At 40.5% G+C, this 27,657-nt stretch overlaps 1 protein-coding gene across 1 annotated transcript in view; it reads right to left on the reverse strand.

Annotated features, from left to right (window-relative positions):
* Positions 1–1,765: 1,765 nt before the first annotated feature.
* The window catches only part of NMBR (neuromedin B receptor), a 435,362-nt gene continuing 409,470 nt past the window's right edge, over positions 1,766–27,657 (reverse strand). The window contains exon 3 of the mRNA XM_040350544.1: positions 1,766–2,538. Coding sequence (XP_040206478.1) covers positions 2,140–2,538 — 399 coding nt within the window. The 3' untranslated portion in view covers positions 1,766–2,139. The remainder of the gene's footprint in view (positions 2,539–27,657) is intronic.

Genomic DNA, 27,657 nt, shown 5'->3' on the forward strand with positions numbered 1-27,657 from the left:
TAATAATATCATACAACCCCATATACCCAATTCTATACCCACAGTTGATCCAGACTACTAGTGTTTGAACCTATTTCCCTACCAGACTGGCTCCAGATGAATGTGCCAGATATTCTATAGCAGAGGGGCCAGAAGCAGTCTAGACCAGCTATGTGTTGCACATTAGAAGTAGTCAATCCTGCTCCCTATGATCAACATGAGTGGTGGTAAGGACATAAGCACAATAAATGCCAAAGCTAAAGCAATTTTTATTTTTTGTCTCTGATGTTCCCCTATGGTTTCTAAAGGGGCTACTTGTATCTACCTAGAAGAGTAGGGGAGATGGGGAGAGGGAGGGGGAAGGAGGAATAAGAGAAGGAAAATGTATCCTCACTATCATAAATAGTTTGTATATGTGTTTAAGGGCAACCACCAGGAGATGAATATATATTTTTTTTCTTTTACAAAAAGCAATCTTGGTGGTTTATTATGGAGTAGATGTCCAAGACAGAGGGGCTTTTTTTTTTTTTCGAGACAGTAGGTACTAAAAAATGTAGGTTGCTTGCATGCTACTATGATCCCAGAACAAATTATATGCGTATATTGACTCAAACTCAATTATAATGGATTACTCACATCTCAACACACTCTTATGCCCTGTACACACGATCGGTTCATCTGATGAAAACGGACCGATGGACCGTTTTCATCGGACGAACCAATCGTGTGTGGGCCTCATCGTTTTTTTTCCCATCGGTGAAAAAAAATAGAACTTGTTTTAAATTGTTCTTATGGTTAAAAAACCGATAGAAAAAAACGATCGTCTGTGGGGAAATCCATCTGTAAAAAATTCATGCATGCTCAGAATTAAGTCGACGCATGCTCGGAAGCATTGAACTTAATTTTTCTCAGCACGTCGTAGTGTTTTACGTCACTGCGTTGGACACGATCGAATTTTTAACCGATGGTGTGTAGGCAAGACTGATGAAAGTCAGCTTCATCGGATATCCGATGAAAAAATCCATCGGTTTAGATTCCATCAGATATCCGATCGTGTGTACGGGGCATTATAGATTGTGTATAAAAATATATATAAATCAAATGGTGCCAAACTCCAATATATTTGTATACAAAATCATTCCTTAAAGTGACCTAAATGGTTCTATCCCTGAAACAAAATATCATACATAAAATAAAAAGTGAAAATTGTAACATCCAAAATATAAATTATACAAATGTGGAGAAATATGTCCTTTAGTGTCCCTTAATGTGAATCATGAAAAACAATCACAGTGAAGCCCAAACTATTCCCAAAGTATAATGGGTTATTCTAAACATTATAAGTGAGGATGGTGAGGGCCTGCCCACAACCCAACAATTTAGAGAGTAGAGGAGAATACTGGCTACCTGGGAAGTGAGGGATAAAGTATTACAGCATCTAATATACCACTAAAATAAGTAATATCATTTGAATTTGTTAGAGAATGTGTTGTTAACACTTTTCCATTTCACAATTGGTTTTCCTGACAGTTATGTTGTAATACAATATTTTTAATAAAAACAGATGATCATTTTTCACAGATCTAAGTATATTACCTAAACTGTAATGCTTGTGTCCAGAAATGTTCCTATGCAATCACAGATGTGCAGAATTCAACCTGTCTAAGCAGCGTACTACAATTAACAAGACAATTTACTTACTCACACTTGCAATAGGTAACATTGAGTATTCCATATTCATTTTGTCAGTAATATCATGAGCTGATGATAACCATGTTTAGTATTTTTAAAATTTATTAAGCACTACACATATTTGAACTTATTTATATTTTACAATGGATTTGATTCATGTTTTTTTAAATTAATAGTTTACCATAATGAACACAGTTTTATACAACTTGTCTTATGCAATGTATACAGTACATATAGCAGTCTTTAAAAACTAAGGAACATGTTTTTGCTTTTTTAATATTATAGATTACTTTAAAAATGGGCATTTTACATGAAATAAGTATGGACATATTGAAATTTTTTGAAGATCCATTCTAATTTCTTCACAAACAGAAGCTGCACACATTTTCATTTTACAACCCCAGTTCCACTGCAACAGTTTGAACTTTCAATTCATTGAAGTCAAGATTTTCTTTTTTTACAAAATGATCACAAGGATACCTCCTGACGACTTTGACCATTGAGAAGTGTAGTACTAGTTACTGTATTCTTAACATTGCTTTTTATAGAGGTCATGCGAACAGCAGATGAATTAAGTAGGTAACTAGTTGATCTCTCATGACGCCTCTTTCTCCGACAACAAAGTTGACTGTTGAAATGTCTCCTAAAGCTTTCACTCAGCAGATAGAGTGCAAATGGATTGACACAAGAATTAGAAAAACTCAAGACACGTGCTACCAATGTAATAATCATATGTCCCAAAGAAGGATCAATTTCATTATAATTAAAGGAACGGTACATATATAACACATGGTTTGGGAACCAACAGAGAGCAAAGCAGCCAACAAATACAAGGACAATTTTTGCAAGACGCTTTCTCGTTTCCATCTGCAAAAAAAATAAAATAATAAGTTGAACAAAGTTATTTTTTTCAACAATTTATTTTTCAGCAATACATGATTATGCTATTATATCAAAGTTAATTAATTTAGTGAATGTTGTCCAATATCACATAACACTGGCTAAGATACATTTGTATAACCATGGGCAAGATTACATAATTGTATTATTATCATATAGAGAAGGGAAAACGATGTTGAAAAAATTTAATTATGTTCAATAAAAAATGTATACTCTACTTTCATGTGTTTAACCAGGCCAATTATCAGCTTTCAGTGCTGTCACACTTTGAATGACATTTGTGCAGTCGTGCAACACTGTACCCAAATGAGATTTTTATAAAAAATTTCACGCAAATAGAGCAGTTTTTGGTGGTATTTCATCACCTTTGAGTTTTTTTTTTATTTTTTTGCTAAAAAAAAAATCCTGTCAATTTTTTTTGTAAATAAGTAATTTTTCTCCTTCATTGATGAGGCTGATAAGGCTGCACTGATGGGCTCTAATAAGGCAGCACCAAAGGTCGCTGATGAGGTGGCCCTAATGTGCAGCACCGATGGAGCACTGATAGGCAGCACTGATAGGTGGCACTGATAGGAGGCACTAATGTGCAATGATAGGCAGCATGGATAGGCAGCAATGATGGGCACTACTGATGGGCAGCACTGATGGGTGGCACTAATGAGCAGGCACTGTTGGGCAATGAAAGGCAGCACTGAATGGCATTTTTGGTGGGCACTAATTGACATTTCTGATGGGCACAAAGTGGCATCACTGATGGGTACAGATTTGCATCACCGATGGGCACTGACAGGCATCAATGCTGGGCACTGACAGGCATCAATGCTGGGCACTGCTGGAGCTGCACAGATAATCAGGGCACTGATGATCAGTGCCCTGATTATCTGTACAGCTCTCCCCTGTGAGGAGATGCTGATCAGCTCTCCTCTCTTCACACTGTCAGTGGGTAAAGAGCAACGTCATCCACTCTTTACCAATATTGGGGTTGTGCCATATTCCAGGGACACAGCGTGCTCACGATCGCCGTGCGAGACTGGGGTGATGTCATATGACGTGGTCCCAGAATGAGAGGGGATTTTGCCAGCCATCATTTGTCTATAAGGCCTGGCGGGAGGAGGTTAAATTATGTTTCCGCTAAAGGAAGCCTTGAGGAACTGGTAGGCAAGCAGGGCTGGACTGGGACAAAAATGTGGCCCTGGACTTCATCCAGACCGGCCCAGGGCACAATACATCAGGGTACATTGCACATCAGGGCAGGGTACAGAGCCCAGCACATCAGGGCACAGCACATCAGGGCACAGCTCATCAGGGTACAGGGCACAGCACATCAGGGCACAGCAAATCAGTCTACAGGGCACAACACATCAGGGTACAGGGCACAGCACATCAGGGTACAGGGCACAGCACACCAGGGTATAGCACATCAGGACACAGCACATCAGGGTATAGCACATCAGGACACAGCACATTAGGGTACAGGACATCAGGGCACACCAGGACACAGGTTGTGATGGAGTTAATAAAATGATTATTTTGTGTTTATGTTATTTTTCTCCCAAACCACTCAAATATGGGTTTCCTTTCTTATATTGTTTTATTTCTTGATCTATATATATATATATATCCACATCAGGGTACGGGGCACATCAGAGCATGGGGCACATCAGGGCACATGGGACACATTTGGCCACATGGCACATCAGGGCACGGGGCACATCCGGGCCTAGGGCAGATCAGGGCACATAGCACATCAGGGCATGGGGCACATCAGGCCATATGGCACATCAGGGCACATTATGGCACATGGCACATCAGGGCACATTATGGCAAACAGGACACATAGCACATCAGGGCACATGGCACATCAGGGGAACATCAGGGCTTGGGGTACATCAGGGCACATTATGGCACATCAGGGCATATGATGGGGCACATGGCACATTGGGTCACATGGCACATCAGGGCACATTATGGCACATGGCACATTATGGGGCACATCAGGGCACATGGCACATTATGGTTCACATCAGGGCACATTATGGGGCACATGGCACATTATGGGGTACATATGGGGGCACATGGCACATTATGGGACACATCAGGGGGCACATGGCACATTATGGGGCACATTGTTTACTAGCCAGCATGCAGAGTAGCGCAGGAAGCATCTGTAATAAGTTCTCTCTCATGTCATGCTGCTCCTCGGTGGCCCCTCCTCTCTAATCGTCCAGCCCAGATGATGTTACAAGCCAATGGGAATGGACGAAAAGAGAGGAGGGGCCGGTGGGGAGCAGCGTGACATGAGCGAATGAGAGAGAACTTATTACAGGTGCTTCCTGCGCTACTCTGTATGCTGGCTAAATCTCAATCTACCCATCATGCTGCAGCTGCCGACGATTGACGGGTAGATCGCCGTGCACCGCAGATGCAATAGGCAGATTAGGTGGCCGCTGAAACTGGCCCACTGAGCCATCGGGCCACCGGGAAACTCCTAATAGTCCCGATGGCCAGTACATCCCTGTAGGCAAGTTTTAAATGGATTTGGCTATTAAATTTTGATGCAGTACATCAGGAAGAAGCAGAGATGAGGGGGATGAAAATGTTTAATTTTGTTTATTGGGTTGTGAACCACTTTTGCCCCGGGAGAATTTGCCCCATTAACCACTTCAGTCCCAAAATAATTTACCCCCTTCCTAACCAGAGCACTTCTTGTGATACGGCACTGCGTTGTTTTAACTGACAATTGCGCGAACGTGCAACGTTGCCCCCAAACAAAATGTATGTCCTTTTTTTCCCACATTTAGAGATTTCTTTTGGTGGTATTTGATCATCTCTGCGTTTTTGATTTTTTTCCCGCTATACACAAAAAAATTGCGTCAATTTTAAAAGAAAAGCAATATTTTTTACATTTTGCAATAATAAATATCCCCAAAAAAAAAAAAAAATAAAGATTTTTCCTCAGTTTAGGCCGATATGTATTCTTCAACATATTTTTGATAAAAATAATCGCAATAAGCGTGTTTTGAAGGGTTTGCGCAAAAGTTATAACGTCTACAACATAAGGGATAGATTCATGGCATTTTTATTATATTTTTTTTACTAGTAATGGTGCCGATTTACGATTTTTATCGTGACTGTGACATTGCGGCGGACACATCAGACACGTTTGTCACTATTTTGGGACCATTGTCATTTATACAGCAATCAGTGATATAAAAATGAACTGATTGCTGTGTAAATGACACTGGCAGGGAAGAGGTTAAACACTAGGGGGTGATCAAGGGGTTAAGTGTGTCCTAGGAAGTGATTCTAACTGCAGGGGGGATGGTCTCACAACAACATGACAGAGATCACTGCTCCCGATGACAGGGAGCAGTAGCTCTCTGTCATGTTGCTAGGCAGAACAGGGAAATGCCTTGTTTACATAGGCATCTCCCCGTTCTGCCTCTCTGTGCCATGATCGTGGGACACCGGCGGACATCGAGTCTGTATTTGATCACCTCTGCGATTTTTATTTTTTTCGCTATAAACAAAATAAGACTGACAATTTAAAAAAACATTTTTTTACTTTTTGCTATAAAACTTATGCTATATAAGTATATATTGATTGGTTTTGCGCAAAAGTTATAGCATCTACAAAATAGGGGATAGATTTATGACATTTTTATTAGTATTATTATTTTTTTACTAGTAACGGCAGTGATCAGCAATTTTAGCGGGACTGCAACTCTTCGGCAGACATATAGGAAACTTTAGACCCTTCTTTGGGACCAGTGACACTTATACAGTGATCAGTGCTATAAAAATGCACTGATTACTGTTTAAATGACACTGGCAGAAAAGGGGTTAACACCAGAGGCGATCAAAGAGTTAAGTGTGTCCTAGAGAGGTGCTTTCTAACTGTAGGGGGAGTGGACCAACTGGGAGTACAGAGAAATCGCTGTTCCTAATCTCTAGGAACAGACGATCACACTGTACTCCCCTAACAAAACAGGGATCTGTTTTGTTTACATTGGCAGATCCCTGTTCTGCCTCTCTGTGGAGCGATCGTTGGTGGCCATCGTCGGGGGCACGCGCACTGTATATATTACATGAAGCACCGTATCTGTACTCCGATTCACGCAATAGAGGCACCCTGTCACTGCATATCTGCGGTGGGGTCGTTAAGTGGTTACATAGTTACATACAGTAGTTAGTCAGGTTGAAAAAAGACACAAGTCCATCCAGTCCAACCACAAAAAAACAAAACAAAAAACAAACAAACAAAATAAAAAACACAGTACAATCCTATACACCCAACTCCATACCCACAGTTGATCCAGAGGAAGGCAAAAAAAAACAGCATGATCCAATTTGCTACAGCAGGGGAAAAAATTCCTTCCTGATCCCCCGAGAGGCAATCGGATTTACCCTGGATCAACTTTACCTACAAATCTTAGTACTCAGTTATATTCTGTACATTTAGGAAAGTATCCAAACCTTTCTTAAAGCAATCTACTGAGCTGGCCAGAACCACCTCTGGAAGGAGTCTGTTCCACATTTTCACAGCTCTTACTGTGAAGAAACCTTTCCGTATTTGGAGATCAGGGGCCAGATTCACGTATCTGGGCGCATCTTTGTGCGGGCGTAGCGTATTCTATTTATGCTACTCCGCCGCAACTTAGACAGGCAAGTGCAGTATTCACAAAACACTTGCTCCGTAAGTTGCGGCGGCGTAGCGTAAATCGGCTGGCGTAAGCCCGTGTAATTCAAAGTAGGCTGGTAGGGGGCCTGCTGTATGGAAATGAATCGTGACCCCACGTAAATGACGCGCCTAACGAACGGCGCATGTGCGCGCATGCTCAGTATCACGTCGAATTTTCTCCCTAAATTATGCCGGCTCAATGCGTAACCTACGCCCATCCCCATTCACGTACGACTTACGCAAACAACGTAAAATACAACGCTGTTCCGACGTCCATACTTTGCATTGGCTGCGCCTCATATAGCAGGGGTAACTTTACGCTGGACGTAAGCCTAACGTAAACGGCGTAGCAGGCGCAAGTACGTTCGTGAATCGGCGTATCTACCTCATTTGCATATTCTACGCGTAAATCTACAGAAGCGCCCCTTGCGGCCAGCGTAAATATGCACCCAAGATACGACGCTGTAAGAGACTTACCTCAGTCGTATCTTGGCAACAGTGAGGCGTATCTGATTCTATGAATCAGGCACATAGATGCGACGCCTCACATTCGGACTTACGACGGCGTATCAGGAGATACGCCGTCGTAAGTCCTTTGTGAATCTGGCCCGAAATCTCTTTTCCTCTAGACGTATGTTAAAAACAAATTTCAGGATCCTGCTAAGTATGCATGTTTAAATCCCTCTCCCCATGCTTAATTTATATTAACTGGCAAAGTGAAACATATAACGGCTTAATTTTCTTAAACTTTTGGGTTTTCTGAGCATGAAATTGTCCAAAGTATCTTGGTATGTTGAAGCCTTAAGGGGCCTTTCACACGGACGGATAGAATGGTGCTTTTAGCTGCGGATTTTCTAGTTTTCTACCGCAGCTAAAAGCACACAATGCTTTCCTATGGCCCCATTCACACACAACGTTTAGCTGAGATTTTGTTGCATGCGGTTTGGTGCGAATAGAAAAAATAGAATTGAATGCGTCCAGGTGCGATTTAGTGCAGCTATATGCACTTAACCGCAGGTAATCGCAGTCTTTTGTGTCAACTGCGGATAGCAGCGTGAGAAAAAAAAGAACAACAGAAAGCACATCAAATAAATCATAATCAAAAAAAATAAAAAGGGTTGCTATGGAAATTACTACCACAGCTAAACACGGCCGCATGTAACCGCACATAATCGCAATGTACAAATGCAGCTAATTGCAGTGCCCAGAGCCTTAAATTTCACTGAAAATGTACATGCTTTTAATTGCGGCAAAACTGACGTCCGTCTGAAAGGGGCCTAAGAGTTACCTTTACTGGAACTAAGGGGCCAAGCCCAACCCCTGAAAATCAACCCCACACTATAATCCCCCCTCCACCAAATGATTTGGAGCAGTGCACAAAGCAAGGTTCAAAAAGACGGATGAGCGTTTGGGCCAGGCCATCTTTTCCAACATCAGTGCTTCACCTCATAAATGTTCTTCTGGAAGAATGGTCAAACATTCCCATAGACATACTCCACCTTCTGGACAGCCTTTCCTGTCAAGCTGTCATAGCTGCAAAGGGTGGGTCAACTCAATATTTAACTCTATGGACTATAGACTGGGGTGCCATTAAAGTTCATGTGCGTGTAAAGGCAGACATCCCAATACTTTTGGCAATATAGTGTATATACACTTACCAGCCAATTTATTAGGTATACCTGTTCAGTTGCTTGGTAACACAAATTGCATCACATGGCAGCAACTCAGTGCATTTGGGCATCTAGTGAAGACGACTTGCTAAAGTTCCCCATCAGAATGGGGAAGACTATATATATATATATATATATATATATATATATATATATATAAAGATCATATTAAATGCATACAAAACTACAATAAAAAATGATATATACAAAATAGAAGTATATACGTACTGTATATCTATAATACTATAAAAGAATACACTTCTTTGTTGCTTCACAGTCAGGAAAGGGTGAATATTATGTGACTATATTCATAAATATAGATGTAAATAGAAATCAGAATTTAGACGTTTTGCTATTTATATTTACATACTATTTAATGTTCCTGCTCGATGAAGGAGTGTGTTTTAAAGGCTGAGTACACCTTTTGGGAAAAAATAATAAATGGACAATTATTTTGCAGAAAAAAGTACATTTATTATTTTTTATGGTAGGACCCATCGAAACATTGCAGCAATGATTAGAGAATCACAGGTGCAATGTCAGGTTCCAGCAGAGAATTCCTATAGCTTTCTGTCCGTACCTCTGTATGCACTGTCAGATTAATAGTTGCAGGGTTTGTTAATGAACTATGAGCACACTCATCAGCACCCATGTACTTCATTGTGACCCACAAGCTAGTTGCTGCAGTGGTAGACGAGACTTATAGTTCTCTCATTTACAGATTCCTATGAATCAATAATGTGGCTGTGTGGGAAAACCCTGTTTTTTAAACTGTGACAGCAGGTACAGGAAGAGAAACCACCACCCACTGTCATGGGGGGAGGTCGGGATTTGCATTTTACATTGTTTTTAAACTTTTCAATATATGGTATTTCCACTATCTAAAAACTACAACTTTGGAACACTTTTATTGAGACACCTCTAAGGCCCCTTTCACATGGGGCAGACTGTGTTCTAAACAGCAGGGGATCCACTCACAGATGCCCTGCTGATCAGAGCAGAGTGGGGAGATGACAGATCCATGTCCATTTAGTTTATGCAACGCATAGTCCTTTCTGCTGTATGGGTGGCCCGGAGTAAATGGACTCCACTGTCTGTTTACACCAGACTACCTCCTATCCGATCTGCCTACAAGGAGGAGAACTGATCCTCTTATGTTTGTTTTTATCAGACTGCATCGAATGGGAGGTAAGTGGGTATAAATGGACATAAATTTGTTTACACCTGTCAGTCCTTGGGGATGAATGGACTTTCTAAATCAAGCCTGCCTGAAAAAATTGACAGGTGGACCTGATCAGAACGGTCATGTGAAAGGGGTCCTACAGCCCAACTTTGGACAAATAAAAAAAATATCCCTTTAAATGTTTATGTCTAGGGGAACAATAAAATCAGATATACTTACCTGATCCTCAGCTCCTTCCTGCAGCTAGAGTGGTCCCTGAAGCAGTGTAGGGTCCTTACATCATTAAGATCAGAGCATGTGAGGATGCCAAGGGACAGTCTACTGCTAGACCACATGTGAGCACCTCCATTTGGGGAGTGGGGAATCATGTAAGTAAAACTGTTTTTCCACTCCCCTGGACAAATTTAGCTATTAACTCTTGTGGTGTGGGCAAAACCCCACTGTAAGGGATCATTTTTTATCTGCCCAGAGTAGAGCTTTAAATGCTGCTAGAGCATGCATCCCAGGGATGTGCAGTCAGGGCAGGCAGCTGAGGGAGGGCCTCACCTGCCATTATCAATAAAAAGAGCTTTGAGGGTCATAGCTCGGCGACCTGGGGTCACAGAGACCTCGAATTTGGGGGGTATGTAGCCTATGTCCTCTTTCGACCGGGGCTCCTTTGACCTACAGTTTCAGAGATATGGGGCTTCTTGTACAGCCTGTCAGAAGATACATACAGAGCGGTCACTTTAAATACAAGCTGAGACACTCTGTTTGCAGCAGACTGAAAGGTTGAGCTCACAGTGCCTTTCACTTCTTGTCAGAGGCACTAAGCTCAATAAACAGCTTGGAGTCTTGGTGAAATAGTAAGGTACCATTGGTCCCAGCTGTCCAATAAAAATGCTGCAGTGGAGGCACGCCTCTCACTGCAGTGTCATAGAAAGGGCATGTGTCTAAAAGACAAATGCTCCCTTTCAGCCCTGCTCTCTTGAGGCTAGGTTCACACTGCTGGGCTGCGAATTTGTTCGTTTTTTTGTCCTGTGTTTACCACGAATTTACAGCGAATTTCAGGAGTTGGACATAGCTGCGATTGATGTTCTAGCCAATGGAATCATAATGTAAAAAAAAGGTGTTAACTTCCTGTGTACTTCCTGGTTTTTGTGGAGAGCAGTGTGGTGGAATTTGCATATATGTGAACCATCAATGCGATTCCAGAACGATTTACATTGAAGTCTAGCTTAGATTCGTACCACACTGATGTGAACGGCACTAATGTAACAATGTTATTTAAATGACTTGCGAATTTGAGCAATCGCAACGGCTCAAATTCGCAAAAGAATTCGCATCAGTGTGAACCGGGCCTAAAGGGGTTGTAAAGGTAGATAGCTTCCTTTACCTTAGTGCAGTCCTCCTTCACTTACCTCATCCTTCGATTTTGCTGATAAATGTCCTTATTTCTTCTGAGAAATCCTCACTTCCTGTTCTTCTGTCTGTAACTCCACACTGTAATGCGAGGCTTTCTCCCTGGTGTGGAGTGTCGTGCTCTACCCCTCCCTTGGAATACAGGAGAGTCAGGACGCCCACTAACACACAGCTCCTTTCTCTATCTGCAACGTAGAGAGTGTCCTGACTCTCCTGTAGTCCAAGGGAGGGGGTGATCACAACACTCCACACCAGGGAGAAAGCCTTGCATTACTGTGTGGAGTTACAGACAGAAGAACAGGAAGTGAGGATTTCTCAGAAGAAATAAGGACATTTAAAAGCAAAATCGAAGGATGAGGTAAGTGAAGGAGGACTGCACTGAGGTAAAGGAAGCTATTTAGGAAAAAAATTGTACCTTTACAACCCCTTTAATCCCTTTTTATACATTAGATTAAAAAAGAGACATACTGTACAGTCAGTGAGAAAACCAGTTCCTAATGCCTTGGATGACTAATATGCACATTGTCATATACAGAGTTGCCTTTCCTTAAATGATCTTTACAATAATAACCAGCATAGCCCCTTTTTCTTGTCACTTAAAACATTTAACATTGGATTTCCACGTAATGTATTCAGTTGTTCAATTCTATATCTTGCTAATGACTGTATGTTTACTGAAGAATAAATAATGTAAAAAAAAAAAAACATCTATTTCTGAAAGCTAGTGTAAGTGATAGCAAGCTAATACAAACATATTGATTAAAAGACATTTGTAACAAAAAAAATGTACTACATGCCTTATGATTACCATCTAGAAGAGCATTACTAATTAACACTTATGGAATATATTTTATTGACATTCATGAAAGAGCACAAAGAGACATATTAACAAGCCACCATTTTATAATGGGGTGATTTACATTGTCCTAAATATGAGAATACCATTATGGCAAGTACATACTTAAAATAAAAAAGTATAATTAACTTTAATGCTTTATTGATTGGTGCAATAGATGTAAAACCTTTTAAAACAAGTTAGTGCTTGTTGATGTTACATCTCCCACTATGGTAAGTACTTTTTACTGTTTCAAAGTACACATTTTCTTGAAATATTTAATAACGCCTACACTATATTAATCATCATCATGATCTTTGTCATTTGTCTACAGAAAGCACACATTTTTAATTTGTCTGATATTAAATATTGACATAGAACTGGAGGAATCATCTCTTTATGCCGATTAGGCAAATTTTCCCATCACTTCCTATCACCAGAACGAAGATTAGGTTCTCTTGCAGATTACAATGTTGCCTTACCCCCCTTTAGCCCCTTTAGCCCAGGTTCACACTAATTGCGGGTTTGAAATTGTGCGAGTTCAGCTGAACTTCGGGGGCTATTTGACAGACATCTGTGCGGGTTCATGCACAGATATCTAGTCAAATTGCCCCCGAAGGTGCCAAAAGTAGTACAAGAACCACTTTTGGGAATCAGTGCAGTGCCGCAATGTCGGCGTCGCAATGATTCAGACGGCGCCATTGCCGGCAATAGCCCCTGATTTGGCATGCGATTTGACATGTCAAAACGCATGTCAAATCTGCCCAATATGAACGTGGGCTTAGGGTTATTTTTCTATACTTCCTCTGAGGCAGGATTAGAGTAAAGCTGCCCATTTAGTACACAAAAGCTAATGTACCTGGTCAAACACTTCAGGCTATGGAAACAACACATTTTTTCAGTTTTACTTTATGAATAGGTATACATTTAGTAGAACATAGCCTATTTTTCACAGTAACTTTCTCAATACTGAAAAATAAAGCAGACACATATGGGTTGATTTACTGAAGGAGTAGAAGCATGGACACTTTGAAAAGTACATTTTAACTTTGCTTAGTAAATAACATAAAACTTTAATTTGAGTGAAAATTTACTTTACAAATAATAACAAATGATGTACAGTACATGGAAAAAAAAAAAAAAAAACAGGATTTGTGCTTTCACATTAGGGCAATTGAAGGTTATATACAGAGATTAAACCAATCCTCCTACATAAGTTGTACTTGTTTATTCACAATCTTCTCTTATCTACAGCCATTTAAATTTGAGAATTAAAAAAGCTTGTCTGAGCTGTCAGAAAACAAGGGGAAGAGAGCTGGAATAGCACCCTGCAGAGGTTATTGAGGAGAGCTCTGAGATCACTCCTCCTGTGTACTTCATACAGCACACAGGAACAGAGCTGAGGCTCTCAATCACAAGCTGTGTACCAAAGCTCCCTCCCTTGTCACCTTTTTTTCTCTTGGTGTCTGGAAAACCTGTCAGAAGTGATTAATGCTGATAGCATAGGAACAAAACAGCAGAAATGACACTATGGGGGTGATTTACTAAAGGAAAATCTACTTTTCACTACAAGTGTACTGCAAGTGCACTTGAAAGTGCACTGAAAGTGCACTTGGAAGTGCAGTCACTGTAGATCTGAGGTGGACATGCAAGAAAAATAAAAAACAGCATTTTAGCTTGCACATGATTGGATGAGAAAGTCAGCAGAACTTCCCCTCATTTCAGATCCACCCCTCAGATTTACAGCGACTGCATTTCCAAGTGCACTTTCACTGCACTTTCAAGTGCACTTGTAGTGCAAAGTGGGTTTGCCTTTCTTAAATAACCCCCTTAGTGTTCTTAATTGAGACAAGTGCAAGCTATAGAGGGATATGCTTTGTTCATATTTCATGTCACTTTAAGTGACCTAATTGGGAGAAATTACAAAACAAAAAATGAACAGCAGTGAAATGCAAAATGACAGCACAAAACACAAACAGCAACAAAGGTTATAATTGTTTCCCTCTGAACAAAACATTTTTTGGGGGGTTTTGCTGCCTGGGGATATTTCCTTTCACTTTATATCCCTGTGACATCCTATCATTGGTACAGGAAGTAACAAAAGAAACAAGACCTGACTAGTTTAAATCCTTCCCATAATCAGCCAGGCCTCGGGGCGGCAGTGGGTGCAGGGGCGGCACTGCAGCTGAGAGGAGAGGACACTTTAATTTCCAGAGTCCACCCCGTCATGTCACGGATGGTGAGAGGAGAGAAAACAGAGGGAAGAGCAGGCCATCTCAATGTAATTTTCGGCAGCAGCACCCCCCAATGATCAATGTCATTTTTGGCAGCAACATCCCCCCCCGGTTCTCAATGTCATATTCGGCAGCAGTACCCCACCTCCTTCCCAGTGTCCTGCCGAAAAAGTCCCCCCGCGAATAATGTCCCCCCTGTACTGCACAGGCGGGGGTGGCATTGAAGGATCCGGCCTTGGGGCGGCAAAGGGAGTAAATCCGGGCCTGCCCATAATCTATCAAATACAATAAAAATGGAATCCCTTAATGCTGGAGTCCCTTAATGTAGTTTGGAGTTGTGAATCTTCATTGAATACATTGTTTGAATATTTATTTTAAATACCCAATTATGTGAAAAGCAATTCCTTGTTCAATTTGAATACCCAATCAGATGTAGCACCCTCTTAGGATGCTAGGTAAATTTAGTTTTTGGCCCCTTCTGCAATAAAGGGAATGTTTGGTTCAAAGTTTCACAGTCTGGGAGTGTGATTGCTTTGGCCTGCCTCTAGAAGAAGTTTCCAAAGCTTAGGGAGGGAGAATTTAAATAACCAGCCTAAATATTGATCAGGACCTAGCCAATCCCTGCGGGAGGTGTACACAGATGGTGGCCAGGAAGCTTATGAATAGCCTGGAGCCCTGGAGAGATGGTATTTCCCCAGCAAGGAGAGTTCCAAACCTCAGAGGGCTATTGGTATGTTGTGGATGGTGTTGCTGTTCCGTGAGGTGGCAGAGCTGGGACCTGGAAGTGATCTTGTATTGAATGCAGGAATTCAGCAAAGGGATTTGATCTAGGGAAGGATTGGCTCACTCACTGGACCATGTTCAGAGGAAACTGAAAAGTGGCATTGGTCCTGGGGGCTTGTGAGTAATGGCCCTGAATTGGTTCCTGGTGACTGTGTGCTTTTGGAATATAAGTGGGAGAGGTTGCTTGGATTTAGACTGCTCTCATAGGTCTCAGATACTGGCCATTCCCTGTCCTCGGCAGCATCCTGTGCTGTGAGCTTATAGAATATTGCCCCCCCGTATTCTGCAGTGCTTCTGATATTGTACTGGGTACCAATAGCTGTTCAGTGGTTAAGGTTAACCAAATGCTAAAGAGACTCGGCTTATGCTTCGTACACACGACTGGTTTTCCCGACAGGAAAACTGGCAGGAGAGCTTTTGGCCAGGAATCCCGGCTGTGTTTATGCTCCCTAGCAGTTTTCCCGACAGGAAAACTGCCGGGAAAAAATAGAGAACCTGCTCTCTATTTTCCCGTCGGGATTCCCAGAAGGGTGTTTCCTGCCGAGAAAACCTGCTTACCTGAAGGGGAAATAAACCGTGCATTCTCGATAACAATTCGACGCATGCACGGTAGCATAGAACTTAATTTCCATTCAAAAGAATGGCATGTCTTTTGTGTGGCCTTGTATATACGTGGCTTTTCAAGGCAAGCCTGGCAGGAATCCTATCAGGAAGACTGACGGTTTTCAAACAGACGGGATTCCTGGCCGTGTGTACAGGGCTTTATAGTCTCCAGCTGTGACTGTCCAATATTCACAAATGTTTACAGAGAAGTTTGTCCTCTCACAGACAATTGCTAATACGTAGTTTTGCAGTATCCCATTTCTACTCCTGTTACAAGTTTTACCAACAATACATCACAAAGAAACAACCCCTAAGAATAGAACAATACGACAAAGGAGGCATTCGCCAGTTGGCCGTCAATGAGTGCAGAGCATTTTTTTTCCACGGTGGCGAGCAAAATGATTGACAATAAATTTACATCAGGGTACAGTGTTTTCTTTTAATAATTCACTCCCCTTTTCTTGACCTGCCAGGCTGTATGCTCGGATAAGGGTATTGTATAGATTTTGGGGGCCCCACGCATAAGGCTCACTGTAACATTGAGCAAATTTCAAATATGAGACTAAATTATTATATATATATATATATATTTTTTTTTTTTTACTGCAACCCTGGGTTGAAGAACTGGAGTCTTTCACTGGTTCTGGTCAGCAATTCTCTTCTGTCTAGTGGTAGATAGCCAAAGCTCCCTTTGGACTTGATACCAGATCTAGTTCATATTCTTACAAAAATTATACAGCCAGGAACCTCTAGAGCACCTCTAGAGCACAATGCACCAGCAAGAATTTGCTTGAAAGGTCAGTTTTGGAGGTCAGCTTACTTCCAAGTAAGGGCTGTGATTGTGGCCACAAGCAAGGAGCAGTTGTAAATAAACTGCCAATAATAGTTTGTGAAGCCCAGGGCTGAGTAGCCTTAAGGCCACTTTGCATAGGCCAATTAGTAATAGGTGCAACCTTTTCCAGATGCATTAAGAGTCCATCCTTAAATTGGAAGTCCATGCTTAAACTAAAACCCTTGCATCTATAGACACCACAATCTAACACTAACCTATCTAGCCCTGTAAAGAAAAAATCTGTATACATACCTTTTCTGAAGCCGATTCAACCTGATCTCCAGCAGCGGAAGCTCTGCAGAGGACACGGCCCGACAACGGCTGTGAAATGAATGGGAAGTGACTTCACATATAGACTTACTATGGGGCTTCCGTTGTCGGACATGTCTGCACCTGCCTCCAAAGCAATGCCGTGGCTGACAGCTCTGCATGAGATTGGGTCGGATCAGCTTCAAAAAAGGTATTTATACAGATTTTTTCTTTTACAGGGCTAGATAGGTTAGAGATTGTGGGTGTATATAGATGCAGGGATTTTAGTTTTAGCATGGACTTCTAGCTTTAGCATGGACTAATATAGTCCAGGAGGGGTACTTGTGGGAGTTCAAAGAGCAACTTTTCCACTTTAGCATATAGCCCATAGTCCTGATGGTGCTGTAGGATGGTATGGATATGCTGTGTGTATAGAGATCTATGAAAAATTATGATAATGTCACCCAGAAAGATGGTCACACAGACATAAAGACGGTCCCAGAAGATCTCATTCCATGTTGGAAAACTGCAAGGACATTGCAAAGGCAAGAGATATTCATAGTTGGCATCCCTTGTGTCAAACACTGTGTTCCACTAATCAGCTTTCTTTCTGTAAATAATATTATCACCACAGGCTTATGGTGATACATAAGTTCCTGTTTCTCTTAGGTCCCTAATGTCTGCTGGACATTTGCTCCCACATAAGGCACTATCTTGGAGACTAACAGTGCCAGTAAAACTGTGGGATACCATTTATATTTGAGGTCTGCTTGTATCATTTGTTCGGTGTACAGTATATGTGTTTTCACTTCTTTGCTGAGCCAAATTAAGAAGAATATTACACTACAGTAATACCTCAGATTGCGAATAATGTGGTTTACGAGCGTTTCGCAATACAAGCTATTATTATTTTGTATTCCTTGTCTCGCAAGATTAGCAGGATTCAAGCCAATGGGGTGTGCAGTACTGCATTTGGCCAGAGGAGCGGGGGCGCCAGTGATAGTCGGAGCCGCTCAGAAACACTCCATTCCTGAGTGTCTCCAAACCTCTCCTATTGGCTCCGACTGCATCTGAGTAGCTCCGAGTGTTTCCGAGTGTATCTGGCACCCCCCCCACCTCTGGCCACATGCAGTACTGCATACAATAGTAGTCACTGTGAAACGAATTATCTGAGTTTCCATTGACCCCTATGGAAAAACTTGCTTTGATATACAAGTGCTTTGGATTACAATAGACAAGAGATTGCCATCACTAAGCCTCAGACCTTTGCAAACACACGCACTATGATGTACTCACGGGTGCTGGCTCTGCACAAACTTGGGAAAAGAAAAAAGTCCTGGACGGCCGCACACCATTGAAGGCATCTTTATTAGTAAAGTAAAATCCAATACAGTCATTTCATGTGTAGAAAAAAACAGGAAAACGCAGCTAACGTGTTTCACGCTATTTGCTGGCGCTTAATCTTTGGATTACAAGCATTCTTCTGGAACAAATTATGCTCGTAATCCTAGGTACCACTGTATTTAGTTATGAATATATGGTACTACAGCGCTACTAATACTAATTAATCAAGGAAAAAATATAGAAATAAAAAACTAAATAATACCGCTGCAGACACAAAAAGAGTGTACAAAACCAATAATAGTGATAAAATAGGTGTGTTGCGCTGATAATAACTTATTTCTACGTACAAAACTACATAAGAAAGGAGACCCCCTTGTAAAACTTAATACAAAAGGGATCACAAGTGCAAAATAGACAATATATTAAATCATCCAGTGAAGTGCCAGTGAAGTGCTAGGAATAAATCCCTATTAAGACCAGCATGCAATCTTCATGGGCAACTGCAGCAAGTCAGTACAACCTCTGTCACATGGAAAAAAATAGACACACCACAGTCCAATATTCATGGGATAGTTCAAAGTATACAGACTTCACTCCTATGTAACTTTTCACTTCAGGACAGTGCCGCTCATGTAAAAAAAGAAAACACAGATATGGTGCAAATAACGTATGAATAAGGAAGAAAACCAATGCAATACAGCGATTGCACTCACGGAAGCCTCGATCACATTAGGCTCTGCTGTAAAGTAATACGAACGCCGCTCAGTGCTTAGACGATCTCCTCAGGTGGATGGTCGCGTCACTCGGCTCCTCCCCCACGCGTATCGTCACTAGACACGCGACTTATTCATGGGTTGCCATGTGACCATGTCAGCTGCCTTTTTATGCAGACTGACCATGGAGGCAAGAGCGGAGGATAATCTTTCACATCATTGTCGGCTTACTTGTACAGCTTTGACAAAATAATAATGTGAATATCACAAGCTTTTAATATAGACATACAGCATTTAGAACTATTAAAATACTTAAAAGATAATTAATCGATCGCTGATATGAGTATCACAACAATCATTACTATCTCTAGTGTTCTGCCTCCAGTGGCCAAAATACCAAAAGACAGGCAGATACCCATTTTACTTATAACAAATAAAACTGGGAGAGAAATAGTAATATAGAAAAAACCTTCACCCCCCCCTAGTGGGCAATAGTAAATTTACATAAAATTACATAATAACAGTATATAGACACAATTATACAACTGAAACATATAATTAAAATATATAAAATTATTAAAAAGATTAAGATGTATATATATTATATAAATATTGGAACATAATCCGCTGCATGCCACCAATAACGGTCATTCTAATCTTAATCAATCCCCATATATATATTTGAATAAATTACATTTCATAAACAGACAATAAATTAGTTAATCAGCCCAAAAAATTAAAAATCTGCAATAAAACAATTGAGGTCAAACTCAATGTTAAGGCCATTAGGGGCCAAAGTGACCATCTCGTGTATCCACCGAGATTCACACTTACTAAGCTCCCTAACTTTTTGGCTTCCCCTCCAATGGGGTATGTACTTTTGAATGGCCCAGAATTTTAAACCTCTTGGGTCTTTATTATGACACTGCTCAAAATGTCTCGAAACATTATGTTCCACACAGCCCTTTTCAATATTCTGTACGTGCTCCCTGATTCGCTTCCACATTGGTCTTTTAGTCCGACCAACGTATTGTAATAAACAGGGGCACTGGAGTACATAGACAACTCCCTCAGTTCTGCATGTTATAAGATCTTTAATTTTATGTTCTTTTTTGGTTACATTCGATGAAAAACTTGAACATTTCTGGCCATTTTGCCCAGTCTTCCTACACGCGAAGCAGCGTTTACAAGGGAAAAATCCTTTTCCTTGCCAAAAAGTTAGCTTGTCGGCCTTATCTGGTGGGTCTGGGACACTTTTAGCCACCAGGTCTCTTAATGTAGGGGCTCTTCGATATACCACTTTAGGTACAACAGGTAGTACACTTTGGAGTTGCCTATCGGATTTTAAAATCGGCCAATACTTTTTAAAAATAGACTCAAGTTGTCTGTGTTGCACGTTAAAATTCAAAATAATTGGCACTTCTGATTCTGCATTCACAGGCTTCTTTTTGTCTAAGATGAGGTTCTCCCTTGGGATATTTTGGACTTCCTTGATTTTTTCTTGAATAAATTCATCACTATAACCCTTTTGTATGAACTTGGTCCCTATAAGGTTGGCCTGATCCAAAAATGTGCTATTGCTTGTACAGTTTCTCCTAATCCGAGTCATCTGTCCTTTTGGTATATTAATCAACCATGGATCGTAATGACAGCTATCTGTTGGAATGTAGCCATTACGATCCACTGGTTTAAAGAACGTTTTCGTGCTAAATCTCTGATTTTCCAAAGAGATTTCCAAATCTAGAAACTGGATAGTCTTGTCACTAATCGTGTAAGTGAGTTTTATATTTTTCTCATTCTCATTCAGCTTATCAAAAAATTGTTTTAATGAGACTTCATCACCTTTCCATACCACTATACAGTCATCTATAAACCTTTTATATACTACCAAGGATTCCGGTACATCAGCATATATTGCTGTCTCCTCCCATTCCGACATATAGATGTTGGCGACACTCGGTGCATACTTTGCGCCCATAGCTATTCCGTTTAGCTGTCTAAAATAATCCGATTTGTGCCAAAAATAATTGTGCTGCAAACCATAAGCTAGGCTTCTTAGAATAAACCACTTTTGCTTTGACACCAAATCACTGAAATTATTTAGAGCCCATTTGGACGCATCAATGGCCTCTTTATGATTGATCACTGTGTAGAGTGAGGCCACATCTGCTGTAGCCAGCAGGTAGGTATCACGAGTATCCATATTTACACTTTCCAAAATCTGTATGAGATGTTTTGTATCTCTCAAATATGCCCGGGTTTTATGCCCAAAACCCGGGCATATTTGAGAGATACAAAACATCTCATACAGATTTTGGAAAGTGTAAATATGGATACTCGTGATACCTACCTGCTGGCTACAGCAGATGTGGCCTCACTCTACACAGTGATCAATCATAAAGAGGCCATTGATGCGTCCAAATGGGCTCTAAATAATTTCAGTGATTTGGTGTCAAAGCAAAAGCGGTTTATTCTAAGAAGCCTAGCTTATGGTTTGCAGCACAATTATTTTTGGCACAAATCGGATTATTTTAGACAGCTAAACGGAATAGCTATGGGCGCAAAGTATGCACCGAGTGTCGCCAACATCTATATGTCGGAATGGGAGGAGACAGCAATATATGCTGATGTACCGGAATCCTTGGTAGTATATAAAAGGTTTATAGATGACTGTATAGTGGTATGGAAAGGTGATGAAGTCTCATTAAAACAATTTTTTGATAAGCTGAATGAGAATGAGAAAAATATAAAACTCACTTACACGATTAGTGACAAGACTATCCAGTTTCTAGATTTGGAAATCTCTTTGGAAAATCAGAGATTTAGCACGAAAACGTTCTTTAAACCAGTGGATCGTAATGGCTACATTCCAACAGATAGCTGTCATTACGATCCATGGTTGATTAATATACCAAAAGGACAGATGACTCGGATTAGGAGAAACTGTACAAGCAATAGCACATTTTTGGATCAGGCCAACCTTATAGGGACCAAGTTCATACAAAAGGGTTATAGTGATGAATTTATTCAAGAAAAAATCAAGGAAGTCCAAAATATCCCAAGGGAGAACCTCATCTTAGACAAAAAGAAGCCTGTGAATGCAGAATCAGAAGTGCCAATTATTTTGAATTTTAACGTGCAACACAGACAACTTGAGTCTATTTTTAAAAAGTATTGGCCGATTTTAAAATCCGATAGGCAACTCCAAAGTGTACTACCTGTTGTACCTAAAGTGGTATATCGAAGAGCCCCTACATTAAGAGACCTGGTGGCTAAAAGTGTCCCAGACCCACCAGATAAGGCCGACAAGCTAACTTTTTGGCAAGGAAAAGGATTTTTCCCTTGTAAACGCTGCTTCGCGTGTAGGAAGACTGGGCAAAATGGCCAGAAATGTTCAAGTTTTTCATCGAATGTAACCAAAAAAGAACATAAAATTAAAGATCTTATAACATGCAGAACTGAGGGAGTTGTCTATGTACTCCAGTGCCCCTGTTTATTACAATACGTTGGTCGGACTAAAAGACCAATGTGGAAGCGAATCAGGGAGCACGTACAGAATATTGAAAAGGGCTGTGTGGAACATAATGTTTCGAGACATTTTGAGCAGTGTCATAATAAAGACCCAAGAGGTTTAAAATTCTGGGCCATTCAAAAGTACATACCCCATTGGAGGGGAAGCCATAAAGTTAGGGAGCTTAGTAAGTGTGAATCTCGGTGGATACACGAGATGGTCACTTTGGCCCCTAATGGCCTTAACATTGAGTTTGACCTCAATTGTTTTATTGCAGATTTTTAATTTTTTGGGCTGATTAACTAATTTATTGTCTGTTTATGAAATGTAATTTATTCAAATATATATATGGGGATTGATTAAGATTAGAATGACCGTTATTGGTGGCATGCAGCGGATTATGTTCCAATATTTATATAATATATATACATCTTAATCTTTTTAATAATTTTATATATTTTAATTATATGTTTCAGTTGTATAATTGTGTCTATATACTGTTATTATGTAATTTTATGTAAATTTACTATTGCCCACTAGGGGGGGGTGAAGGTTTTTTCTATATTACTATTTCTCTCCCAGTTTTATTTGTTATAAGTAAAATGGGTATCTGCCTGTCTTTTGGTATTTTGGCCACTGGAGGCAGAACACTAGAGATAGTAATGATTGTTGTGATACTCATATCAGCGATCGATTAATTATCTTTTAAGTATTTTAATAGTTCTAAATGCTGTATGTCTATATTAAAAGCTTGTGATATTCACATTATTATTTTGTCAAAGCTGTATAAGTAAGCCGACAATGATGTGAAAGATTATCCTCCGCTCTTGCCTCCATGGTCAGTCTGCATAAAAAGGCAGCTGACATGGTCACATGGCAACCCATGAATAAGTCGCGTGTCTAGTGACGATACGCGTGGGGGAGGAGCCGAGTGACGCGACCATCCACCTGAGGAGATCGTCTAAGCACTGAGCGGCGTTCGTATTACTTTACAGCAGAGCCTAATGTGATCGAGGCTTCCGTGAGTGCAATCGCTGTATTGCATTGGTTTTCTTCCTTATTCATACGTTATTTGCACCATATCTGTGTTTTCTTTTTTTACATGAGCGGCACTGTCCTGAAGTGAAAAGTTACATAGGAGTGAAGTCTGTATACTTTGAACTATCCCATGAATATTGGACTGTGGTGTGTCTATTTTTTTTCCATGTGACAGAGGTTGTACTGACTTGCTGCAGTTGCCCATGAAGATTGCATGCTGGTCTTAATAGGGATTTATTCCTAGCACTTCACTGGCACTTCACTGGATGATTTAATATATTGTCTATTTTGCACTTGTGATCCCTTTTGTATTAAGTTTTACAAGGGGGTCTCCTTTCTTATGTAATTTTGTACGTAGAAATAAGTTATTATCAGCGCAACACACCTATTTTATCACTGTATTTAGTTACCTTTCCTAAATATTGTTCTTATTTAAACTGAAGTAATACTATATACCTATGAAGTTGTGAAAGAGAGGTGGAGTCTACAGAGAAATTACATTGTACTATGACAGTGGTGGCCAACCAGTGGCCTGGGGGCCACATGTGGCCCGCGGAGCCCTCTGACGTGGCCCGTGACCTCCTGCTCTGGAATGGTGGGATTGGCAAGCCCAGATCGCAGGTTGCCAACCCGCCAAACCACAGCATTAGCTTTGCGAATGAAGCTGGTGGTAGAGGAAGATCCTCTAATGCGCCAGCTTTTCCACAGGTGGAGTCTATGGCAAAGTTCAGCTAATCCGCAGGATAGACACAGGTGCACGACGCTGCACCCGCAGTGTGGGTAAACCGCAGCACATCAGTGTGAAAGCAGTCTTAGGCCCTTTTCACACGATCAGCCCAACCAAATGGGACCCTCAATTCACCTCTATAGCACAACAGATGTCTGTTTAGGCCCGCCTACCTCCAATCCGAAAAACAGAAGGGAATTAGTCCTCTTTCATCTGGATGGATCGGATGGCCTATAGAGTAGCCGTGACCTGTCATCCGCCCGCTCGCTCATTGTGGCCCTCGACTGGTTACCAAGTTGCTTAAGTGGCCCTTGCTCTTCAAAAGGTTAGGCACCCTGTACTATGATCTTTTGTAACAAAAGGTCATGGGCATCAGGTGAGTGCTGTGGCGTTTTGGAGCGTGAAAAGAATTGGAAAGAGCCCTACTGAAGCTGGGAGGAAATTTCCTAAGAAAGCCACATTATTAGGATGCCACATGTTATGTTACACATATGAAACTGAATTTTATTCGGGTCTTTCATATGTTGAAGAAACTCTGTTATATGTTATTGCTATTTGTTATGTTGTCATGATTGACAATGGATCTAAATTGTTTTTTTTTTTTTTTTTTTTAATAAAATATTTGTCAAAAACTCTAGTACTGTCTTTATTCAGTTTTTTTCTGTGAACTATGTACCCCATACTCATTCACATGGGGTGGCCGGGATCTAGGAGCCCCTTGATAAAGTCCCCGACCATTTCCAAAAACGTGTCAGCAGAAAGACGCGTACCATAGGAAACCATAATAAATGGACTGTAGTGCATTTCTGAAAACTGGAAAAAGCACTAAAAAACGCTGGTGTTCAGGTGTGAACGTAGGGTACAATAACAAAAAGAGTCACATAGGTGTGAACATAGTGTACAAAAACAAAAAGTCACTAATATAAGAGTGTTTTCCTAGTGCCCTGCTTTAGCTGTATTCTTTTATTGTCTTTACCTGCTATCAGAAACCTCATTTAATGTCCATAAAACCCAGATTTAGCCAGTGAATTTATATTGCAATTCATTATCCTTCAGTCTTATGGTAAAGCTTGAGATTTCTTTTATTTTCACAGCTTTTAGACCATTATCTTCCCAGCACTTCAAAAACTATTTGCATAAACACTTCCCAGCTATTAACATTTTTTCCAGTATAATCCTAATCTTGAACAGCATTCTATGTTTTTAATAATTATCCCACACCATGACAGTTAAGTGATTGAACTGTCTTCAGAGGAGCAAAACAAAACAGTACTGAACAAATGGATAATGAATAGGGTTTACAAATGAAATGTTCAGTTGATTGCTCTAGAAGAATACATTCAAAGGTTATTACTTTCTATTGTATTGTGTAGTTTGCTGTTAAGCAGTCATGGCATTCCATTATTTGAACATTCAAGTAACAGTCGTATAACCTTGATCAATGACATGGGTGGCAAAATGGTGTTATGATATCATTGTCATCATATATGTAATGTTTCTATACAGATGCACCCATATACTCTTTAGGTTTCATTACAAAGATACTACATGATGGACATGATGGTTTAACATTTGCAGGCATCTGCTGTATGATTTTGGAGCACAAGACACATAGGAGTTGATTTTCTAATGGCAAATAGGCTGTTTATCCCTCTGCAAGGAGTAACCAATTACATGCAAGGAAAATAAAAAAGTGTGTTTTTCTGTATGTGATTGGATGACAGTCGGAAGAGCATCACCCCCTTGGGTTGCAATTGAATATCAAATAAAACATGTCTGTGTTTCTGGTCTCATGCATAAAACATTGTTGAGAAGCTGACAGATGTCACTGTGGGAGAGAACATCACATGAGCACACGGTCCTGAAGCAGATATAAGAAATATTTTATTATTCTTCTTCATAAAGTGATTATAAAGTCTTGCTTTTTTTCTCTAAAAATAACAAACATTTTATACTTACCTCCTCTGTGCAGTTGGTTTTGCACAGAGTAGCCTGGATCCTCCTCTTCTCGGGTCCTTCTGCAGCTCTCCTGGCCCCTCCCTCCTGTTGAGTGCCCTCACAGCAAGCAGCTTTCTATGGGGGCACCCGAGCCCAAAGCTCCTTGTGTCCATTCAGACACATTGCCCCTGTTCGGCACTGGCCCATCTTTCTCCTGACTAACTGACTTTGATTGACAGCAGCGGGAGTCAATGGTGCCGCTGCTGTGTCTCAGCCAATCAGGAGGAGAGTCCCAGATGGCTGGGGCAATAATGGACATCGCTGGAGAGAGATGGGGCTCAGGTACATATTAGGGGGGTGCTGCGGCGGCTGCCGCACACAGAAGGTTTTTTATCTTAATGCATAAAACCACTTTAATGTCGCTTGCGGGTTATACATACCTATCCTCTGGTGTTCTAAAATAAGTGAGCTCTATACCATGGAGATCTCACATCTGCAAAATATCACAAGGACATAAAATGTAGACATACTTGGTTCTATTGAGTGGAATGCCAATGTTCCCAGGAATATAAAGGTTACATGATGGGAAACAAACAATTGCCAAAGCTTGGAAATCCCTGTTCCTAATAATTGCTGAAACTAAACATAGAAGTAATCAAGCAATGATCCATGCCAAAACAGAGGCTATAACTCAAGATAAAATATCCAACTTTGAGACTATATGGAATCCTTGGGTGACTAACCTTTTGCCTTCCAATTTTGATGCTTCCCTGCTAAGACCTTGGTAATCTTGATTCATACTTCCACTCTCTGCATTCATGGTATGGGTTTATTACCATGTGCTACCCTGGGGACACGCACTACCTCTTTTCTTTTCTTATTCCCTATCTATTTTTTCAACTACCTAAGATTATTTTTCTTGTATCTTCTTCCTATTCTCTCTCCCCTCTTGCAATTTACTGTTTATATAGTTTTGGTAGCTGAATTTTTATTTCCTTCCGACACATAGTTCCAATATGTAGTATAAGATTTTAGATTCGATCTGAGGTCATCTTATACTAGGCATTTCTAGTTTAGTTTTATGCTTTCTTATACAACATATGATATAATCTTTTGAGTAGTTAGATCTATGCTAAAATCGTTTTAGTTAAACTATCTTTAGTTAATGTTGGAGCTACAATTCAACATTATTACCATATATGATGTGTTCTTTTCTTTTGATGCCACTTTATGTACTTATGTATGCTAATTGTTAAAATTCAATAAACAAATTTGACAAAGAAAGAAGGAAAGAAAGAAAGAAAGAAAGGTTACATGATGGGAGATTACGTTTTGCTTCCAAGC

The sequence above is a fragment of the Rana temporaria genome, chromosome 4, assembly GCF_905171775.1.
Source record: "Rana temporaria chromosome 4, aRanTem1.1, whole genome shotgun sequence".
In the NCBI taxonomy this organism is placed as follows: domain Eukaryota; kingdom Metazoa; phylum Chordata; class Amphibia; order Anura; family Ranidae; genus Rana; species Rana temporaria.